The following is a 24,312-nucleotide window of genomic DNA, read 5'->3' as shown; positions in this document are numbered from 1 at the left end:
CAAGACTGTTACATTTTGAAGAAATCCGGAAAGTGAAAAATTAATTTATTTGGAAGGTTATTTATTGTACCTAAAAGTAAACTGAAATCAGTTGAAACCTACTGATTAGAGCTTTAGAAAATCAATGATTGGAAATCAACTACAAAATTGGTGAATTTCTACTAATACCGTATTTTCCGCACTATAAGGCGCACCGGATTATAAGGCGCACCTTCAATGAATGGCCTATTTTAGAACTTTTTTCATATATAGGGCGCACCGGATTATAAGGCGCATAGAATAGAAGCTACTGCAGTCAAACGTTTGACTGGGGTTGCGTTATGCATCCACTAGATGGAGGTAAAGAGAATGTCAACAAAACAGTCAGATAAGTCAGTCAGTCAAACTTTATTAATACACTACAAACCAGCGTTCTGATAACTCCATTCACTCTCATGGTAAGGTCTCCTCTACATAGAATTCTATTGAATAGAGCCAACCGCACGTTAGGAATGCATTGGAGTCTATGAAGTTGAAGGTGAAATCAAACGTTAGTTAAAACGTGAAAGGGAACTTTTCCCTGATTCAGTAAACACATAAAAGAAACAGTTTGATGCACTAAATCAAACGTTAGTACTGTTAACCTTTCCTGTTTCTGTCCCCTGACCATAGTCTGATGACACAGGGGAGACGCTTTCTCCAGGGCCGAATTTACTAGTTTCCTCGGGGTTAACTCCCTCACTCATACGTTGCTGAGTTGGGCATGAAGAAACAGCATCAAAACACTGAGTTGTTGACGAGATTCGGGGTTCTTTTTAATGACTTTGCCGCACGTAAAAACACAGGGCTTACAGACTCATACACCGCTGCTCCGGTCGCCGTCTCTACCCACCCCACACACACAATAATACCGACGTCACTCCTTCACTCTTGACTCTCAGCTACGGCAGCACACATCGCCACCTCTGTCCGGAGGAGTAATGTCAACATCTCCCATACACACACACGAAACATACACCCCACACACTGAGCTTCTAATCACATATAGTTCAGGCAATTCCTGCAACAGTACATTCAAACGTTATACACACACAAGTGGTGTTGGACTAGGAGTAAGCACAGTACAGGTGTTTACCGCTATTACTTCGGCGATGCCCCTGACTACGGTAGCCGTAATGCTGCAAGCGATGCGGCTTTGTAGTTTACCAGTCGTACTGAAACATTTTGACAGAGCGCCGTGTACAACCAGTATGGATCAACCAATTAACCAATTGATCCATATATAAGGCGCTCCGGATTACAAGGCTCACTGTCATTTTTTGAAAAAAATTAAAGGTTTTTAAGTGTGCCTTATAGTGCGGAAAATACGGTACCTTTCGTTTTGTCCGCATAATCTTATTGTTGTTCCTCTCGAGAGCTCTGAACTTTGCTCCTTAGGTATTATTGCTTTAACAATTTGACATATCTTCCGCCACGCACACAACACACAAGTGTTTATGTGTTTCTAAATTCATAAACATGATTTTTTACCTTTTCAACAGAGACATATCTCAGAAGAAGTAAATGCTGAGCAGCAGAGTGCTCACTGCAGCAGCAGACCTCTGTAACAGGCTCTGCCCCTTTTTTTAAACTTAAAGTAATTAGTTTCATATCCATTGTATTTATAATTTATGAAATTGCTGTCTACAGGTCCTTCTCAAAATATTAGCATATTGTGATAAAGTTAATTATTTTCCAGAATGTAATGATGAAAATTTAACATTCATATATTTTAGATTCATTGCATACTAACTGAAATATTTCAGGTCTTTTATTGTCTTAATACAGATGATTGTGGCATACAGCTCATGAAAACCCAAAATTCCTATCTCACAAAATTAGCATATTTCATCCGACCAATAAAAGAAAAGTGTTTTTAATACAAAAACGTCAACCTTCAAATAATCATGTACAGTTATGCACTCAATACTTGGTCGGGAATCCTTTGGCAGAAATGACTGCTTCAATGCGGCGTGGCATGGAGGCAATCATGGAGAGCTCAAATAATATTTGAAATAGCTGTGCCTACATTGGATATGGCCTTAAGCCATGTATTCCCTAAGATGTTTTTTTTTTCATATTTACCCTTCTCTGTTTCAACAAAAAAAGTGATAAAACCACATCTTCCACTTGTTTCATAATCATAATTGCTAAATCACTTGGTTGTTATCACTCAACAATAAATTCCAATTTGACTAAAATTGCAAAAACGCTAAAGAAATCAGTTATGAGGTGTTGTGGTGAAGTATTTGTACTGGGCAAACAGGCGTATATAACATAACACCATTGATCACAAAGCTGGTTGTTTCATCTTTGGTCAGAAATGTAAACAGAAATAAAATAGGCTAATGTGAACTACAATTAAATACTTAATTCTAATTTCTCTGCTAAGAGTTTTAGCAATAGCTTTGTTTAAATAAATATGTAAACATCATTTGCTCTCAGAATGGGGTCATTTGGTATAGTTGCACGTTTTGGCAAATGCAGATGGCACACACCAAAGAAAAAAACTGCCAAGGTATCTATTTTCTATTTTTGCTAAGAATCACCTTGCTGAGCGGATAATGTACACAAGCAGAATCGAGTTTTAACTGTAAAGATGACAAATAATTTTTTTTGTGGAAAAAAACCCAAAACCCAGACTTCCAGGTTCCCAACATCCACACAGAGAAACACTCTAACTACTCAACTAGTACCAAGGTTCCAAATCCGATGGATATAACAGCAGAGTCTTAAACATCACTAACAGTCAGTCTATTTAATTGGCAGCCTTGGGTTGTTATGGCATGTGCTGCAGGGTAACTACATAAACAGGAGAAAACAGAGCCGACTATTGAGAAAAACATAATAGCTTTTCACTGGGTCTGCTTTCTGAGTGATAAGACCTGTATGGATACCCTGCGGGATGCTTCCTCACACTGCCTCTACTATACAGCAGACATTCTGCTATTAACTGCCAAAATTAGACCCGTCCTAAGACCCTGCTTTGCTAGCTGGAGGTTAGTAATGCATCCCTGTGAGTCTGTGTGTGTCCTTCACATAACACATACCCTGAGAAGTGCTAAATCAACAAAGACCCTGCCGGCATTTACATAAGAGCACCTTTTGATTCGCTGAGCAAACCTCCCATTTACAAAACACACTTAATGAAACACACAATCAGCAGGCTCAAGTCTCATAAAAGGTGTGTACAAAGTTCTAAAGCTAAGAAAAAACACAAAATTATACTAAATCATTCATATCCATCTATATTTAAATCAAATTCAGTTTCGAATAACCACTATTAATTGTCCCCTCTGTTGAACCACCACCCTTGACATGGAGAATATGGCTGGGAACTCTTATAATCCTTGGGGCTTTGTTGTCTCAGTTTTCGGCTCCTTGTGGGGTCTCCCATGGTAATTAGGCCTCAGGGGACGGGTCAGACTATGTGACCCATTCCAGGCAAACCTCACCTGGATTAGGGGGCCCAGGGCACCCTCTAGGAGCCAGGCTTGGTGAAATGCTTGCTGGCAATGGCCTGGTAGTTGATCTTTGTCTCCTGAGCCTCAAACCAAAAAGCAATAGGAAGCCTGCCATACATTAGCCCACCACCTACAGGGAGAGACTGCAGTGTTTGGTACAATGCCAGCCACGCAGTAGGCAAGGGTGGGCGTGACTCCCAGTATCAGAATCTGACTTTTGTGGGCATGACATGTCACCACACTGTGGAGAAGAATCAGAGCTGGTATATGAGGTTAAGAGGTACCAGCTAGATTTAATTAGACTTCACCAGATGTTACACAGAAAGGTGTATTGTGGAAAAGAGGAGAAATCGCTTCGTCTTTAGTGACAGAAATCTGTTTATTTTTTCTCAAGTCATCACACTAAGCAGCAGCTTCCGAAATGGCAGTCCATACACTGCCTCACACCATGCCACACCCAGCAGTCCACCTATACATACTGTAAGACTGTGCCTTTTCAATTTAAATTGGCCAATCACACTTCTTCAGTTCTGGAATTTTGGGGATACTCAAGAACCCAGAACGCCTTGGTGTTGGGAGGGTCACCTTTTTGAGGCTTTCAGTAGTAAGAGAGGAGGTTCTGACTGTTATCTGTGCCTATGGATTGAACAGCATTTTAGATTACTGGACCTCCTTGGAGACTTTGCATGGTAATCTAGAATGGGTGCCATCTGGGGATTTTGTTGTGCTCCCAAGGCACGTCAGTGCCCATGTAGGTATAGATGGAGTCACCAGGAGAGGTGTGATTGGAAGGAAAAGCTTCCCAAAGCTGAACATGAGTTGTATTTTGAATTTTTATGTTAGGCTATGGACGTCCATAAGTACACTATGTTCGATCCAAGGTGGTCCATGGGTGTAGTTGGTACCAGGACACCTTAGGCCAAAAGGTTTAGGTCAATTTTGTAAATGTATGATTAGACATGCATGTTTGTGACCATCCTGAACTGTGTTTGGTTGGAGTGAGGGGGTGGGGCGATTGGGGTCACATACGATAGAAGGAGGTCTGTACTGATCTTACATCAGCATCGTAGCAGTCACTGAGGTACCTTTACAGCTTCTTGACATCAGGATGCCAAGAGTGGATGAGAAGTGGGCCAAGATGCTGAACGCTCTGGGCAAAATTTTAACATGTTGTTAGCCATCAATACGCATCTCTGAATGTGCTTTTAAGCTATACATAACTTTCTTAGAAAAGTTGGAAAAGTCTAAAATTCTTATGAAGTGGACACTTTGTTTGAATAAAGATCAGAACACACACACAAAAAAAAGTATAACACAACAGAAATAAAACAGCAGCTCTATTTACTCTTTAGAATCTTTAGGTGGATTTTGTCATGAAATCATAAAAGTCCTCCCTAGACAATATTTTTGAATGATGAGTGAGTTTGAGGATATTGTTCTTGCCTTTACTTTTTCCCAATAATAGCAGAAGGCACATGAGTAAAATAGTATATGAAAACAATATAACCCAATCTTTTCCTTTGGCATAGAAAGTTAAACATCCATCTCTCTATCTAGAGTGTGAGCACTCCCTGTTTGACGTACTCATGTACATTAAACACAGTATTTCACATTCTTACACAGGCCAATATAGTACCACTGAACTGTGCAGCATACACATAATTAAGGTCTTCCACTGATTCAAACGTTGTCCCATAAAAGTTTCACTAGTCAGGACAAATAAAAAATACATAATAAAGGTTTAGCACATTTTTTGACAGTCCTGATTTGTAAAACCTCTGTGTTTGAAAACTAAAAATAGGAGGAACTGTAAGGTTAAAATATCGTTAAAATCTTTAGTGTTACTTTAAATTTATTACCATTCTTTAAGTGACTTACACATCTTCATCTTTCATATATCTTATATCTGGTTAAGCATTCCAAATATTTACAAAGGCTGGGCTATAGACTAGGAAACAGGATTTTATTTTATTATATTTATGTTTGGACTGACAATGACAAAACCCAAATGGGTCCCAAATAAAACTTTGCAAGAGATGAATAGGTGCTATTTACTCACTTCATGATAACTCCATCAGAGAGTCGAAAGTTCTTCTTATTTTTTTAAATATTGCCAGTTTGTTCTTAGTTTCTGGCTCTGACAGTGCTGGTGAGGAGGTCTTGTGAGGTACTAGAGTAAAGAGCAAGAGATCCACTAAGAAATCAAATGATGATTAGAATAAGATGTTTTTAATGCTTGACCTGTGATTGGATGGCTAGAAACTAAAAATCCATTGCATTCCCAATCAGTGGCTGCACCGTACATTAGCGCTACCAAGTTGTGCTAAAAGCAATACTGTCACAGTTACACAGTGTGCTGTTTAACACCAACTGCTCACTCTAGCACACACACAGTGTAATGCTGCCTCTATTTCTGATATAAATGATTATTATAAAGTTAATGATCCATCACAGAAAGGTTCCTTATGGCTCCTGTATAGTTCTAATAACTGAATGAGGGATTTAATCGTTTCACACACAACAGCAAATCAAAGCTTTTGTTTTGAAGAATTTGTCCAGATTTGAAGCTGGACACAGCTTGTATTTATTTTAAAGGGATGCTGTTGAAAATAGTCTCAGAATCTTGTCATATGGCACAAGTTACATTTCAGATGTACAAAGAAAATAGTGAGCCATAATGGGTCTTGTAAAAGAGTGAAGGAGGAATGTGTTACTTCTTTTCAGTTTTATTTTCAGACCCCTCTGTCCAATAATCTGGAACATTTGATTTTATTTGTAGATTTTCAGTGCTGCAGAGAGAGACAGCTCTGTAATTCTGGGCTGTTTGAAAAAAAAACAATCTATGTCATTAACAAGGTATTTAGTATAAATAAAACCTTCATCTAAGACTGTAGTTACTGAACAGAGTGTATCAGAGTGTGCAGGTCTGGAAGCAGATAGTGATTGAAAGTGTGATGTGTTCATTCTGTTTAACAGACAGATCAGGGAAGAGAAGCTGGATCCAAGGTAGAACGCTACAGGTGGACATCTCTGCAGGGCTCTGTCCACAAGTCTGCAAGCATCATGGTGGAAAGAGTAAAAGCAACTTACATTAACGCTCAGCTTGGACTCCTGCTTTACTTGCACTGCCATACTTGCACACTGATCATCTGCACTGTTGTATTGCTCTTGCATCTTATACTGCCCTATACTTACTCTCACTCACTTAAAACTGTGCACATATATTTATATTATATTGTAGATATGTTTATACTGTTTAATTTGTATTGTATTGCACTGACTACGCCAAAACAAATTCCTTGTATGTCCAAAAACGTACTTGGCAATAAAGCTTTTCTGATTCTGATCTGATTCTGATTCTGAACTGTATCATTAGGAGTATGGGACAGGCTGTTAACCCAATAAAGATTTTATTTTTTTAATGAACAATATGTATCATAATGGGGCCAGGAATAGGCCAGGAAGCAAATCCAGCTGCCCGTCGCATTCAACCAGGCCTGAAAAAAATGGTGGTCTTTACATCAGCAGACCTTCAACCACACATCGGAGTCCATCCAACCGGAGAGGTTTTCCCAGACTGGGGCACTTCTAAGGGGCATTGCAGTACAACCTGTACACCAGATTGTCTCCAAAGCAACTTAAGCTTTTTTTCCTCAAATATCTGCAATGTCTTATTAAAATAATCCTGAATATCAACCAAGGGCCATTTTCCAGTGGTTCTATTGATGTATAATAATGATAATAATTGACAAAATAATACATTATCTACAGTCAGTTTGGCTCATTGGTAACTTCTTCGGATGCTTTTTGTCAGAAAACTTTAATATTTTTTGATCAACATTTATGTGTTTCTCTCGATTGAAATATACCAATTTGCAGCACCTCTGTTCTGCATATTTGTGCCGTTATTAAAGCTTCAATATTATTGTGAGGGGGAAGAGCAGCTCATTCAACACAGACTTTGAGACGGTCCATTTATAATTGGAAAATACGTGCTGAACGCCGACGTTCTCTACGTGCCTTGTCCCACAACAAGCCGGTAGCGTTGCTAAGCAACACACAGTTTATCAGGTATGATTACCTTACAACACACACCTTTGCTACTGGCTATGGTGGCTTTTTATGTCCAAAGAGATGTACGCTTTTTGTAGTTGGTTCGGATCGGGGCCAGTTTGTATTCAGACCATAAGCGAACCGCACCAGAGTCCGTTTGGAAGCAGACCGAGACCACCTCAAAAAGTGGGTCTCGGTCCGGTTGTTTGGTCCTGACCAGGGTTCGCTTGAGTGTATTCACACCTGCGCAAAAGATCCAGACCAGGGGGGGAAACGAACTCTGGTACGTTTAAAGCGGACCAAAAGTGGCAAGTGTGAATACACCCTTAGAATCAGAAAATCAGGATCTTTTCCAGTATATAGACTCTACCAGCACCTTCATTATTTTGTGGAAGCACCATGATGCATGCGAAGATACTGTTTATCTTACCAGCATTTGCTGAGATTAATCACTGCAATCTCTCTCACTTAAAGTTAAAGAAAAGGATAAGAATTTTGAAGAAGGGGAGAGTGGATGGAACATGTTTAGCTCCAAGGATGTTTATTAAAAACTACTCAAGATCACATAAAATGCCCGATGAGCAAGCAGTGCTTGAAAATCTGGGACAAAATGTTAACTAATAACAAAACCAAATCACGCTAATTAAGCAGCAAAGTGGTGCTTGAAATAATGTCATTTGATATCTTAGTGTTTGTTTAAATGTGTCTCTTCCACTTAAAGTCAGTTTATTCAAGCAGGGCCAAACAGCAGCAGGAAACATTAGTTTCTAAATGTGTCATTGTTCAGTGTTGTATTTTCTTCCCAATAATCAGTGTTTTATCTGCTTAAATTGGATAAGGCTCCATCACCTAGGATACATGTCGGTGGCAAACAAAAAAAAAAAACATTCAAGTAGCCCACCTCAATAAAAACAGCTGTGGGGCTGGTAAGTTAAATCATTTTCACATATCTGCATTTGAGCCAGTTGGGTGGTGAGAATGGAACAACGACCCACATGCAAACATGTGTTGTTGACAGCCAAAAAAGAGAGCCTGGATACAGCATCAGCCATGAGCCGACTTCTCTGTAACCAAACTTGAGCATAGGTGCACAGGTTAGGTCATTTCAAAACCCACAAACAACCTCAAATAAATGGTCCAAACGTCCAACATGAGTATAACTAGGAATGCAGTCAACAACATCCATATCATATTTACTAGTGGGTTGAACTTAACATACACTAAACTGTCTCTCTTTCATTTTATGGGGGAGTGACAAAGAAAAATATCCCTTCTCAATACTGACAATATCTTCTATTACCGCCACCTACTTGTAGATCGGTTCCAACTTCAAACTATCACCCTCACAAAATGTTTCCACAAGGGTTTTATGCTCACACTAGGCTTTAGTTGGTCTGATAAATCTTGTTGTCTGTGATCACTCAGGAGGTCAACTTGTTAAGCATATGATCCCCAGCCTTTCAGTCGTGAAACCAAACCCAGCATGTTATTGTGAACACCTGGTCTTTTTTAAAATCTGTCAGGACTGGGAAAGTCTTGACAACATATACTTGTTTCTTTGATGGTCATATAGAATTTATTACAGTGGAATTAAAAAGACACACACAGACAAATGATTTGTCATTACTGACAAAAATCTGAGTGTCCTTATCCAACTTGCTTTCTTTGAGAAACAAAGCTTTCTCAAAGCTTTCTTTGAAATGTCATGTTTTTGCATGTTTTCAGAAACATTCTGCCAATACATGTGACATGTCATTAGCTTGTTTCTTACTGTGCATTATTAATCAGTGTGTTTCTCACCGCCGGTGTTTAGAACCTCTACCCAGCAGACTTCTGGGGCTGTGCCAGAGAAATCAATTGTTTCTAAAAAGCTGGCATACTGACAGAAACATCCCCTGAACAGCACAGACCAGAAAATGCCACATTAATAAATTGAAACCAATCGTCCTTTCATGGATGTGTGAGGAATGCTCTTTGTTTATTCTCTCAGAAAAGGCTGGTGCACAGATAAGGCTTTCCAAGCTAATGCGATCCTCTTTAAGAACTTGCCTAGGAAGTCTGACTTTAAATGATTCCAGTTTTTTTTTCTTTAGTAGAGGTGTTAGTTTTGAATCCAACAAAACATGTAAGGATAACATCATGATCTCAAAGCCTGTGTCCCTAATCTTTAAGTCACTTTAATTATACTCAAAAATGCATCAAAGTACATCCTTTTAGTCAATATATTTATAGACCAAAAATGATAGGAGTTCTTAGCTTTGATGCATTTAATGAATAGGAGATAATATTCAAAACTTCCAGCATTTGAACTGCTGATACAAAATCAAGGGAAAATTGATCAATCCATCTCTGGACAATTGACTGGAGGATCTCTAATGGTGACCTGTCCCTTTTAACACCCATTTTACTTTCAGTATGAGTAGCCAACCCATTATTTGATATTTGCAGGTATAACAAGGTATCAATGAACTTAACATCCCACACACACAAACACAGTAACATAAACTGAAATTTCGACGTAAACCCAGTGTTCTCCACCTTGTTTCAGCTGGAATCCCTCATAATTCAATCACCTGTGTGTGTCCATGAGACAGAGGAGTGTGAAACTGGATTTAAAAGCTTAAGATTGTTTGGGGCAGCACACATTAAATCAAAGCTGGAAGGTTAATAGAGTAAACCAAATCCTGGTGGTGTGTTAGTGGAAGGAAAACAAAACGTTAAGAGCAGAAAAAGACAAGTGGAGGATTTTCAGCTTTATAAAACCATTTCTCTTCCAGTAGAAGCAGTTTTTATTGATCCCTCTCATTGACGTTTTGTCAGAGTGATGTTTAGAATCCAGTAAAAGACATTCAGATACGGCCCTATGTTATTTTTCATTTTTATTTCCCATATTCCATTCTATTTCTTTTCAAAATACAATCCTTTCAGTTTTAATTTTCTGAGTTATGTGGTTTACAAAGTAAACATAGTATAACTACCTTAAAAGTATTTTAATTATACACTTAATAAAATATTAACAGTTTATAATAAAAAAACTTATTGGAATAAATTTAAACTGAAAGACTTTGTGTCTAAAAAGCTCTTTAAACCCTACTTTCTGTTTTTTTATATTTTTTGTTAAAAAGTAGCACCTGTTTCAGTGACCAACATAAATTATTTCTCTTTTAATAAGCCCTGTTGATAATATGGCTCATAACATGTTTTTCTGGTCTTTCAAGTTAAGGGAAAACAAACAGACTATTGTTAAAGCAGCGTACTGTTCCTAAATCTCTCCCTTCCATCTGAGAGCGTCACATCAAATAGGGAACTTCAGCAGCACCACTCTTACTGTCAGTGTAAAGGGTAAAAATATTTAGATTCATTTAGATTAGATCCATACTCGTAGGACCAGATCCACAAATTCTTCAATATTCTATGTTTTGTAATGGATTCCAATTTATCTGTCGTATTCTGCAACTCCGTCCATATTTTCCTAACTGCAGGAATCACAGGGCCCTACTTGAAACATTTTCAGCTGATTTGTTGTTTCCTTTAGGTCAGCAAGAAACATTGAGTCCAGAGGCTGTCTATCTGAGCTTCTGTAAGAAGTTCAGATGCCTGTTACAGTTACAAAGTAACAAGATACACAAACATAAATTTAGAATACATCAAAACAATGAGAAAAACATTTTTTTGCATTTATTGAGCAGCATTAAAAGTATACTTAACAAGCCAAAAAGGTTAAGGAACATCACTTTAAGTTAACCAGTAAATAAAACTTTTCAGGTTAGAGGAGGCGGGGTGAGTAGTGGAAATCTCTCTCAGATGAATGCACAGCAGAGGGCTACAAGTGCTAAGATAGATTGATCTCAGTTCAAAGGTTGAAGTCATCCATTCAGTCATAGTCAACATTTATGTTCCGTTATAGTTTTTATGTTATGAATAAGAATCAACCAATTCTGACATTTCTTCAACGTTTAGTTACTTCTACATGACCTGCATCGTGACTTTATGTTAAGCTAAAATAATCTCTTTTTCCACACATGATGTTCTTGTGATCTTTAAGTGTGCTGTGTTTTACTGGTCCTTAAGTGTTCTGGTTGTTTAGATGCTTGTGAATATATCTTAAGAGTATTTCTGTTAATGATCATATTCCCCAAGTTTAGACCTTTTGAAACAATCCATAACTAATTCATGTTAAGTAAACATTAGGTTATGAATAATGTGATAAGCTCAGAATAAATTGATGTAGCTACTGGCTGAGCTTCTACTGTGACTAACTGTATGTGCTCTCTTTCATACTATAGAATTGAAAACTGGCTCAGAGTTCATCTGTTTAGCTGTCTTTCTCCCCTAGATGAAGCCACTAAAGGGGCTATAACCATTAATGTTTCACTTTTCTTTCCTATGGTCAATGTAAGCAACAGTCCACTGTCTCTCCATGCTCATCCAGGAGGAGTGAAGGCTGCAAGCCATTGACTCAATGCAATCTGCTGGGTTTCCTTAGAAACCTTAGAGACTTAGACTTAGAGACTGCACTGTTTGATAACTAGGATCAATTGGAGTGTATGTACTTGATTTGGATTCCGTACAATTTTGATGGCATTGACTTTGTAGGTATTTTATCCACAGTTTTGTTTTCAAATTCCATTCTCTTCATGAGTTTGAACAAAGCTCTTGGAAAAGTTTCATTTTTCTTATTTGCTGTCTAATGAGACATTGGACAAGTCAAATCTCCCGAATAACAATTGGTCATTGGTGTCTGCTTCTCTTTCAGAAACTGCCAACCCCCTGTTTACATAAATAAATGTAAATATGTAAAGTCAAACCAATAACAAAAAATGTCCATTAGCAGAATCCTGCTGGTGGTGAAGTGTCTATCACAAACTACTTTAAATGTTTCTAACAATGTAAGCAACTCAAGAGAGTCCAATTAAACAGCGAGAAATAAGTTATAAATGCAGAATTTTCCAAAAGCAATTTTATTATTTTGAATACCTTTTAGGAAATACTTGAGACAACAAAAGAAAAATGCTAAGCTCAGATATCAGCATGCATATGAAAGGCAGCTCTGGGAGCAGCTCTATGGTGACAGATGGAAAGCACAGGCAAATACCTCCAGGGGTCTGACCTCATCAGAATTTAACTTTACCCCGAGAAGAAAAAGAGCCACTAGTGAAATTTTATGTGCCTGCATTTAAACACTAAAGAGCCCATAAACACTGTGTCATCTAAAAGGAGTACCCTTGGCTCTACACACACTTACCATTGAGAAATTAAAAAAACAGTTTCACAAAGGAACACTGCTGGTTGATGGCAGCCTTCTACAACCAGAACCTGTAGCTGAAAAAAAAAAAAAACTGGTTCAAGTGGAACCACACATAGCTGTTCCAGGATACCAGTTTCAAGGAAAGCCTTTACATCCACCCTTCATGGGACGGCTGACAGCATGATTAGCATGATTAGCATTAACGGGTGCAGCCTGTCTAATGCAGCTATTCCACACAGACTGATGTTTTCAACTCTTTATTTCTGTTCATTTTGATGATTTTTCACTTACAGCTTATGAAAACATGACACTTAAGATTAGAATATTAAATCAGACTAATAAAAAATATATATTTTAATACAGTAATGTGAGCTTAATGAAAAGTATGTTTAATACTCATGCTGTATATATAGCCTGACTGACAATCCACTTGTCCATCATCAGTTTAGTTAGTCTCATGGCCAAAGCAAAAAAGTCACCCTCATTGAGCATTTTAAACTACTGCACTATTTTTGGACCTATGCAGGTCCCTTATGGTTACGTTGAACAGTTACCTTTCATATGCAACCCTGAAAACTGATATGGGACCTGAGGACCTGGTAAAGCCCTTAGTTTTTGCCAACCAATCAGTCTCTGCTCTCCTCCACAGGTATGCTGTTGCCTTTTTACTTAGGATTATTTTGCCTGCACATTCCAACACTTACACACACATCCTCCACTCACACCACATATTTCACACGTCACATTAAAAACTTAGGGCTGCATGGTGGCGCAGTTGGTAGCACTGTTGCCTTGCAGCAAGAAGGTCCTGGGTTTGATTCCTGGCTGGGGGTCTTTCTGCATGGAGTTTGCATGTTCTCCCCGTGCATGCGTGGGTTCTCACCGGGTACTCTGGCTTCCTCCCACAGTCCAAAGACATGCCTGTTAGGTTAATTGGTCACTCTAAATTGCTCTTAGGTGCATGAATGAGTGTGTGCTTGGTAGTTTCTGTGTTGCCCTGCGATGGACTGGCGACCTGTCCAGGGTGTACCCTGCCTCTCGCCCATAGACTGCTGGAGATAGGCACCAGCTCCCCCACGACCCACTATGGAATAAGCGGTAGAAAATGACTGACTGACATTAAAAACGTCTTTTTTAAGCTTAGTACATTGTTTATAGGTGACGGGTCAGACAAAGAGCTCATCGCGGGACCCGGCCGGGCCAAGCCCAAACGAGAGACGCGAGGCCATCCCCCAGTGGGCCCACCACCTGCAGGGGTAACCGTGAGGGACCGGAGCAAAGAGTACTGGGTGGCGGACAAAGGTGGTGGACGAAGGTGGAGACCTCAGCGGCCCGATCCCCGGATGCTTAGGCTGGCTCTAGGGACATGGAATGTCACCTCGCTGGGGAGGAAGGAGCCTGAGCTGGTGCGGGAGGTCGAGAGATATCGACTAGAAATAGTCAGGCTCACCTCCATGCACGGCATGGGCTCTGGAACCCATTTCCTTGAGAGGGGTTGGATTCTCTTCTATTCTGGAGTGGCCCACGGGGAGAGGTGGCGAGCTGGTGTGGGTTTGCTTGTTGCCCCCCAGCTCAGCCGTCTCGTGTTGGGGTTTACCCCAGTGGATGAGAGGGTCGCATCCCTGCGCCTTTGGGTTGGGGATAGGTCTCTGACTGTCGTTTCGGCCTACGGCCGAGCAGTAGTGCAGAGTACCTGGCCTTCTTAGTGTCCCTGTCGGGGGACTTCAACGCCCACGTGGGAAACGACAGTGACACCTGGAGAGGCGTGATCGGGAGGAATGGCCTCCCCGATCTGAATCCAAGTGGTGTTTTGTTATTGGACTTCTGTGCTAGTCATGGATTGTCCATAATGAACATCATGTTCAAACATAAGGGTGTCCATCAGTGCACTTGGCACCAGGACACCCTAGGCAGGAGGTCAATGATTGACTTTGTTGTCGTATCATCAGACCTTTGGCCACATGTTTTGGACACTCGGGTGAAGAGAGGGGCTGAGCTGTCCACTGATCACCACCTGGTGGTGAGTTGGATCCGCTGGAGGAGGAGAAAGCCAGACAGACTTGGCAGGCCCAAGCGCAAAGTGAGGGTCTGCTGGGAACGCCTGGCGGAGCCCTCGGCCAGGGATGTATTCAACTCTCACCTCCGGGAGAGCTTTGACCAGATTCCGGGGGATGTTGGAGACATAGAGTCCGAGTGGACCATGTTCTCCGCATCTATTGTCGATGCTGCTGCCCGCAGCTGCGGCCGTAAGGTCTGCGGTGCTTGTTGCGGCGGCAATCCCCAAACCCGGTAGTGGACACCGGCAGTAAGGGTTGCTGTCAAGCTGAAGAAGGAGTCCTATTGGCTGTGGTTGGCTTGTGGGACTCCTGAGGCGGCTGACGGGTACTGTGAGGCCAAGCGTGCTGCAGCCCGGGCTGTGGCAAAGGCAAAAACCCGGGCCTGGGAGGAGTTCGGTGAGGTCATGGAGAAGGACTACCGGTTGGCCTCGAAGCGATTCTGGCAAACCGTCCGGCGCCTCAGGAGGGGGAAGCAGTGGTTCGTCAACACTGTTTATAGTGGGGGTGGGAGGCTGCTGACCTTGACTGAGGACATTATCGGGCGGTGGAAGGAGTACTTCGAGGATCTCCTCAATCCTGCCATCACGCATTCCCTGGTGGAAACAGAGGCTGGGGACTCGGGTTGGACTCTTTCATCACCCAGGCTGAAGTCACCAAGGTGGTTAAAAAGCTCCGCAGTGGCAAGGCTTCGGGGGTGGATGAGATCCGCCCTGAGTACCTCAAATCTCTGGATGTTGTGGATGTTGCGTGGTGGTTGGGGACAGTGCCTCTGAACTGGCAGACTGGGGTGGAGGTCCCCCTTCATAAGAAGGGGGACCGGAGGGTGTGTTCCAACTACAGGGGGATCACACTCCTCAGCCTCCCTGGTAAGGCCTACGCCAGGGTATTGGAGAGGAGAGTCCGGCCGATAGTCGAACCTCGGCTTCAGGAGGAGCAGTGTGGTTTTCGTCCTGGCCGTGGAACACTGGACCAGCTCTATACCCTCTACAGGGTACTCGAGGGTTCATGGGAGTTTGCCCAACTGGTCCACATGTGTTTTGTGGACCTGGACAAAGCATTTGACTGTGTCCCTCGTGATGCCCTGTGGGGGGTACTCCAGGAGTATGGAATCGGGGGCTCTTTATTTGGGGCCATCCAGTCCCTGTATGAGCGGAGCAGGAGTTTGGTACGCATTGCCAGCACTAAGTCGGAGCTGTTCCCGGTGCATGTTGGACTCTGGCAGGGCTGCCCTTTGTCACCGGTCCTGTTCATAACTTTTATGGACAGGATTTCTAGACGCAGCCAAGTGCCGGAGGGGGTCTGGTTTGGGGACCAGTAGATTTTGTCTCTTATTTTTGCAGATGATGTGGTCCTGCTGGCTCCCTCTAGCCAAGGCCTACAGCATGCACTGGGGCGGTTCGCAGCAGAGTGTGAAGCGGTTGGGATGAAGATCAGCTCCTCCAAGTCTGAGGCCATGGTTCTCGACCGGAAAAGGGTGGCTTGTCCTCTTCAGGTTGGAGGGGAGTTCCTGCCTCAAGTTGAGGAGTTCAAGTACCTCGGGGTCTTGTTCACGAGTGAGGGAAGAATGGAGCGGGAGATCGACAGATGGATCGGTGCGGCTGCCACAGTAATGGGAGCGCTGTGCCGGTCCGTTGTGGTGAAGAGGGCTGAGCCGAAAAGCAAAGCTCTCGATTTACCAGCCGGTCTACGTTCCTACCTTCATCTATGGCCATGAACTTTGGGTCATGACCGAAAGAACGAGATCCCGGATACAAGCGGCTGAAATGAGCTTCCGCTGTAGGGTGGCCGGGCACTCCCTTAGAGATAGGGTGAGGAGCTCGGCCATCCGGGAGTGGCTCAGAGTAGAGCCGCCGGGACCCACCAGGAGGAGGCCCAGGGGACGGCCCAGGACACGCTGGAGGGACTATGTCTCTCGGCTGGCATGGGAATGCCTTGGGCTCCCCCCGGAGGAGCTGGAGGAGCTGTCTGGGGAGAGGGATGTCTGGGCGTCTCTGCTAAGTCTGCTGCCCCCACAACCCGACCTGGATAAAGCGGAAGACGATGACGATATTACAAAATTTTAGAAACTGTAACCCAGATTGTATTACTGACCCCTGAAGGCTGACTTTAGGAGGAACACAGTGTTTTCACAAAAAAAAAAGGCAGATCAGGTCAGATTTTAGAGATCCATCTCTGTGATTGTTAAATCGGACTTCAAACACTGTATCTCCCCAAGAACTTCAAAAAAAACCACAAAATATCTGCATATTTAACTAGCAATAGCTAGAGATGCACCGAACAATTGGCCAGAAATCGGAACCGGACAATTTTCCCAGGATCAGATCTGATTGGTGGTCAGCAGGTCAAATATTGAATAGTCTTTATTTTTTTATTATTTATTAAAGGCATCAAACAAAAACCTTTCACCATGTTTGGTCTATGAACAAATCAACTAACAGAATGTACTTTGAAACATTTTTTTCTATAAAATGACATGAATGTGACCAAACATATGTACTGAGACATAAATACGGATAATCTTTGGATAATGTTTTTTTTTTATCTCATTATATGCTCTAGCCCTTGAAAAAAAATAAGCAGAATCGGTCCGAATTAAAATCAGCTGGTCAGACCTTTAAAAAAAAACTGGATATTGGAATTGTCAAAGAAAAGCCTGATTGGTAGATTACCATCAACAGCAAAACCTTAGACACATAGACACACATGGAACTAAAAATACAGTGCCTCTCCTACAGGGCCCTGATGTGATTCACCTTTACAAGCAGCAGATTAACAAATCTGATATATTTCATAGCATCACTGTGTATTACTAAACAACAGATGTACTGTATTTGAAAATATTTTGTACAATTGATATATTGTACAAAAGATATATTCTATACCCAAGAAAAATCACTCAAGATGTTCTAGTGGCTTATGGAGGTCTGGTGTCTAACTAAAACATTGCTCCCTTGGCCATCACATATTTATAATAGAAAAATGTAACAGTTGTGCTTTACAAGTCATAATTCAGACCTCTGGAACACAGCCTTGGCTGTGCTTTGATTTTGAGGAAAATGGATGGCCAGCACACAATAAATCACTTTCACTCAGAATAAATTGTCGTAGTGTGGATCAAATTTCTTTTTCTCTTCGAAGAGCACAAAGACCCACTACTGCCATAGCTGCACAGCTCCTTAGCTGCTGGAGAAGTTTTGAAAGCATACGCAGAGCAGTGTACACAGCAACAATAGCAGCCTTTTTGTGACACAGATAGTAATCTCTGGCTACAACAGTGCATTAAAGCAACATCTGCTCAACATCACCTCACAGAGCAGCCAAATATGCAGAGAGAAGTCAACACGCTGGGACAGCCAAGCACAGAGGCAATCCTTATCTTGAACGTTAAAGGCTCAGGTTCATTTTAAAGTCAAGGACCAAAAACAAATAAAAAAACAGAAAAAGACTCACCTCCAGAGCCTCAAAGCTGACAAAGCCTGTGATGGAGAAGCCATCAATGATGTCCTCCTCAGCAGAAGTAGATTCTTTTCGCTTCCTCCGCGGTGGACGAGGCCGAGACGAGGAGGGATCCCGTTCAGAGTCAGAGGAAAGTCGAAACACTGAGCCTTTAATGTGGTTGCTCCTCATCCCATTTGATCTCCTTTCCCGATCCCTCTCTGACCTCGACTTTCTCTTTTTCCGCAGGCCGCTGGATCGAGGTCCGTCCACGTCCTTCATGGCGTACATCCAAATAAACTCAACTCCCTGAAGGGCTCGAACCCTTGAGTGAAAAGTCTCTACAGACAAATCTCTACAATATCCCAGAAATTAGTGTCAGTCAGTTAGATCCAGGGTAAATATCCAAGAGATAAAGCCGGTTAAAGGAAATTCCAAATTGCATAAAGTCAATCAATCGAGCCAGATTCCACTCTAAGATCCACAAAGGCCGTCGATCAAATCCATCATGCTATCACCAAGCTCCCAATTCCATCAGAGGAGGGGCTCTTCAAGTTAAAGCAAATGTCTGTTCAGTGAACTTATTCCTCCATAGTAAGATGAGCAGGTGCTGCCACATTGTTCTTCTCTGACTAACACCTCCAGCCCAGGGACCGCAAACTCACACCTGCAAAAATCAAGACAGAAAAGATGAGTGGGAGAGCATGACTTTGTAATATATTCACTCGGCAAAGGTCAACAATGCATTTAGTCAATGAGTCACTGTTGTAAAGGTGCTGCATGCTACGCTCAAGGCTTTTGCTACCGTGTACAATGCAGTATGAATGTTTTATACGGACAGTTAAAATCAAATCCAGTGAGTAAACTCTTGTTCCTCACACTACCAGGTCTTTGAGCTCAGAAAAGAGATTGTAATGTGTCAGTTTTAATTGTTAGAGCCTTTGCCAAACTGGATGTTCATAAATTGTACCCTCTTTCACAAAATAAAGGTCGCTCATAAACCCACAGCAATGAGATTCTTTCCTGCCTCTGGTCACCTAAATCACCAATCAACCCACATGCATCATGCACAGATGAGAGCTTCCAAAGACGAAGCCAGCATCGCAGAACAAAAGGAGATGTGGAGTGGAAGTCAATAGAGGGGGCAACTGTGGTTTAGTCAGAAGAGTAGCTGTCTTGCAATCAGAAGGTTGGGGGTTTGATTGCAGCTTTCTCCACCACATGTATACATATACATCCTCTTGCGAGGTGCGGCATTAAAACCAAAGCTGCCAACAGATTGGTATATCAAGGTTTGTGAGTTTGGCTTGGTGGATGAGAGTCATAGAATAAAAGTGCTGTGTGAGGACAGTATGACTAAAAAACTGCTACATAGGTTTGGTTCTTTTACTATATAGAGTGGTAATCATAACATATTTGTCGGACATCTCTCATTCCAAAGAGTTAAATGTTGTAGCTGTGTATAATTACTTTCTAGCATAACCGTAATTGAAGAAACTACCATTGGCTGAAAACCTCCCTGCCCAGGGCATAACCTCTTATAAGGAATTTTTGAAAAAATATAAATACCTCGTACTTTATAACTACTTTAGGATTACCAATGTAGACTTTCAGAAAACACACTGAGACTAAATCCTGGCTTTAAGTGTTCTGTGAAAGAGACTTTCTAATGAGGAACTTTCTTGAACTAGAAAAGGAATACTTCTCCAAAGGTTCTAAAACACATTTGCTTTTATTTATGACATGCCACTGTTAGCATTCTGACAGCTTGGTATTTACCAAAGTTTAAAGAATTTATGGTTTCAAAGCTGCTAAAAACTGTTATCATACAATTTCCATGGTTTAAAATAATTTCAATGAGATTCCAAAGCATTATGTGACTAATTTTTTCCAGCTGTATAAACCATACAGTAACCCAGCATTTCCCCATCGCCAACCTGTTGCTGCACATTACTGGTCCAAAAGCCCACACTTGTGGTGGCCAAAAGAAAGATAAATTTAGCTGTTTGAAAACAAGTCTGTTCCTGAAAGGTGTGTAAAATCATCGAGGGGTATCCATCACTCTAACTAAAATAATGCTGCTAAGGACTGCAGTTGGAAAGGTGCAAAGAGGACGTCTAATCATGACCAAGTAAAAGCCTGACTGCAGACTCACTACTCGAGGAGACAGGTTGGATTTTGTTACTCTATAGAGAACAAAACAGCAGGTGGGGATATCTTGCAGAATAAACTTTTCACAACTACAGCATATTTTTATAAGTCTATATTTTGAAATCAGAATGAAAAAAGATGTCATGAAAAAGTATTTCTTCAATAACCAATATCCTATTTTAGAAGCTGCATTTCTGTTTTTATATAAAAGATAGATCATATTTTTGTAGATGCCATGATAGTATGGTATTTTTACTCAAGGTTACCATTCCGTAACAATTTCATGCCTTTGCATGCCTAAAATCAAAATAACTATACTGGCAGATGTTCTTAGATATACAACTAAAACACTTGCAGTTAAATTCTTTGCATAATTTGCTTGACAATTAGATTATTTAGATATCTGTCAGTGTCCTGTATCTTTACATGATATATTTAATATTAAAGATAAACCTCAAGGATTTCAGGCCAAACATTAGCTCCTAACATTATCTGATCGGCAGTTTCAAAGTCATTCTTGAATAAAACACATTTGACTTGGGGTTGACAGGAAACAATAATACAATTCACACATAATGAACACCTCTGTTGTTTTTCTTGTATTTCTGTCATCTAGCAATGAAATAAAGAATTAAAGAGAAATGAAATCCAGACAAATGCCATGACCCTTTAATAAAGTCATTCTGCACTGAACCACACAGCTCAGCAGTGCATACCTTCACTGTGTGACACTGAAGGCATCTGGATTGCTTTATGACATTACTCAGCAACATTCAACAGCTTGCAAGCCTATTTTCAGTCGTTCTCAAGAATTAGCCAATGCTGTAGTAATAAACCAACAAAAATCATTCTGATATTGTTGTATAAAACACATACAGATACTTAATGCATCCAAGAATAATAATTCTGATTCATTATATCACTCAAATAGTAGTGAGCAAAGATGACTGAAATCCTGAAAACTTAAAGCTTTTCTAAAGGGTCCCTCACAGAAATAGCTTGGAACAAAGAGGAGACATATCTCCCTGCATCACCAGACAAACCAGAACCGATTTGTCTCAGTCAACCATCATCTCCAACTTTACATGACAGCCAGTGTGACCAAGGAGACAATGCAATGTAGCTCATCTGGAATTCTGCAGCACATGCACACACACTCTGCTACAAACGTTCAGTTTTAATATTAAAAAAAATATTCATAACAAAGGCACATCTAATAAACCATCATGCAAACGTTTAAAGATGCAGGGACCATTGAATGACATTCTTTCATGTAGTTATGTCAATCTAAAAAAAACAAAAAACATCTAATGCACCTTTAATGTAACGTCACCATTTTTAAAACTATGCATAACCCTAAAGCCTCGTGCCGACACTCATCTGGTGACACGCACATCCTACACAAACAGCAACCAGTACATTGCTTATCTGAAACAAACTGTGCTCCAGCACTCTCCCTGGCTTTTCCTCCTCAGTGGAGACTCTTTGCCTCGTCTTCACTCACAGTCCCTTTTTGTCCGCCTGTGCTGTCAGTACAGATCTCTGGCTCTGTAACACAGTCCAGCCTACAGCAGCGGCAGCAGCACCGGACTGGCACTGCTCCGGCTCCCTCTCTAAGCCTCATTTTCCACTATAAGAACACACAACAAAAGCAAGCCTGTTTTTTGAGCTCCAAAACACGTCATGCAAAACCAAGAAATGCAAACCCTTGCGAGTGAGGAAGGGACCGTCCGGACAAGTTGAAGGCCTTTGGTCAGAAGAGGAAAAAAATAGATAACGCACAAGAAGGTTTGGAGCTGGCGAAATAAATCCCGCAAAGGAAAACCATAGGGCACCTCCTCCTCCTCCTCTCCCCAGATCCGAGCTTCAGGATCCCGGAGAAGGGAGACCGGGGCGCAGTGATACTGGCGATGCCGCAGTGCCGCTTTACAGGCTGAGCGCTTCCTCCTCGGCGCAAATAGTGCTGCCTCTGGACACACGTTGGGTCACAATTTAGACGAGTATAGCAACAGCAGCATGTAACTGGTGTCATAGCCAGAGGTTCCAATGAGATACAGTGGATATAAGGCTTTTTGACTTCGGAATCCATATCTGTCAAGAACACTAAAAAAGTAGTAATAATTGCGAATACAACAATACGACAGTACAGGTGTGAAGTTTGTAATACTACTGTGTATAAAAATAATTTATTTTACTATTTAAAAATGGTAGGGATTTTTTAATCACTCACTTTGTGAACTTCTCTTTCACATAAGAAAAGTTTAGTTGCTGTGCTATATATATTCATATTCAGAATCAGAATCAGCTTTATTGCCAAGTTTGTACATACAAACAAGGAATTTGACTCCGGTACACTTTGCTCTTTGGTTTTGTTTTTGCATTACAGAATATACATATTTACAATGTACAATATACACGTATATAAATAAAAGGGTGCATTTGCAACATCTGTATGCTGTTGTTCTGTACTCTATTGAATGTTCATCAGAGAAACAGCCTGGGGGAAGAAACTGTCTCTGTGGCGGCTGGTTTTAGTGAACAGTGCTCTGTAGCGGCGGCCTGAAGGTAAAGCTCTGAACAGCTCCTGACCCTAGACCTGTATAAGTCCTGGTCTAGGGTCAGGACTGACAATTATTCGATTGTCATATTAAAATTACCTTTCTAAACTAACCTTTAAGCATACATTTCCTTAAGCCCACATTTCTGCATTAAAATGTTGTTTTTTATTGGTCTGATGCAATATTGTAATCTTAAACGTCTTGTTTTTATTAGCTGTAAGGGAGAAATCATCATAATTAACAGAATTACAGGCTTTAAAATATCAGTCTTTGTGTAAATAGTCTATATAATGTGTTTTACTTAGTGAATTGAGTTAGTAAAAATAAATGAACCTTTCAGTAATATTCTAATTTATTGAATATGACTGATTGTAATTTGTTATTATCAAAAAAAAAGCTGCATTTCTGTTATTTTCATCAAAAGATGAAAATAAAAGAGAAAATATGTGCAATAAATGTAAGCAAATTCCCTTTTCATAATATCCCAGTGATACTGGAATATTCAAGAAGTTGTACAGAAGCACCAATAAACTAGTCAGAAATCAGAATCAGCCACATTTTCATTGATTGGTTCTGATCATTGATAAGCAGGTTAAATACAAAAAAATACATCAAAATTTTGTTTCCCCTATTCGTTATGTCTGGCTAAAAAAAGGACTGAATACATGAAATAACAGAATATACCTCGATGTTCCTCAAAAAAACAGATCAAGGTTGGGGACATAGTCTTTGATCCAGTGATACTGGCAATGCAGCAGCGTTTCTATATAGACAAAAAACGTCCTACTTGGCCCAAATCTACCTACTTCTTTTCTGCTCTGTTTCTAATAAGATACAGTAAATATAAGGCTTTAAAAGTCTGGCATAAATGATTATTTTCCACGCATATTTGTCAAGAATGCAAAGAAGGAACAATAATGGTAACTAATTGTGACAATATATGTGGAACTAAGTTCGTAACAACAGTAGTGGTATGTTAAAGGGACAGTTCTGTAAAGTTATCAGTAATCCTCAGAGTGGTGGGAAGCTAACAAGCAGTTTTGAACACCTGGTTTCATTCCTGACTATAACCACCTGAGTAGGCAAACAAGAACTTTTCTGGACCCCTGCAGTTTGCTTGTTGCCACGGAGTTGGAGTTGAAGATGCCATCATGCACCTGCTTCAACAAACCCACTGTCAGCTGGGCAAAGCCAGTAGCACTTTGAGGATCATTTTCTCTGATTTTTTGAGTACATTTAACACAATTTAACTGATTTTCTTAGTCAGAAACTCCAGAAAACACAAGTGGAGGCTTCAAAGATCGGCTGAATAAATGACCACCTGACAA

General features: G+C 40.9%; 1 protein-coding gene across 12 annotated transcripts in view; it reads right to left on the bottom strand.

Annotated features, from left to right (window-relative positions):
- The window catches only part of auts2a (activator of transcription and developmental regulator AUTS2 a), a 440,983-nt gene extending 418,652 nt beyond the window's left edge, over positions 1 to 22,331 (bottom strand). For 11 of the 12 annotated variants that reach the window (XM_047378588.1, XM_047378592.1, XM_047378591.1 and 8 more), the window contains exons 1-2: positions 22,133 to 22,281; positions 18,291 to 18,942 (exon numbers count right to left, since the gene is read on the bottom strand). In XM_047378588.1, the coding sequence (XP_047234544.1) occupies positions 18,291 to 18,566 (276 nt within the window). In that variant the 5' untranslated portion in view covers positions 18,567 to 18,942; positions 22,133 to 22,281. Of the gene's footprint in view, positions 1 to 18,290; positions 18,943 to 22,132 lie in introns of all 12 variants that reach the window. The other variant, XM_047378589.1, reaches the window with a different exon arrangement.
- Positions 22,332 to 24,312: the final 1,981 nt, after the last annotated feature.

The sequence above is a fragment of the Girardinichthys multiradiatus genome, chromosome 11 (genome assembly GCF_021462225.1).
Source record: "Girardinichthys multiradiatus isolate DD_20200921_A chromosome 11, DD_fGirMul_XY1, whole genome shotgun sequence".
Taxonomy (NCBI): Eukaryota; Metazoa; Chordata; class Actinopteri; order Cyprinodontiformes; family Goodeidae; genus Girardinichthys; species Girardinichthys multiradiatus.
The sequence above is the reverse complement of the archived record's forward strand: the minus strand, read 5'-3'. Positions and strand labels throughout refer to the sequence as shown.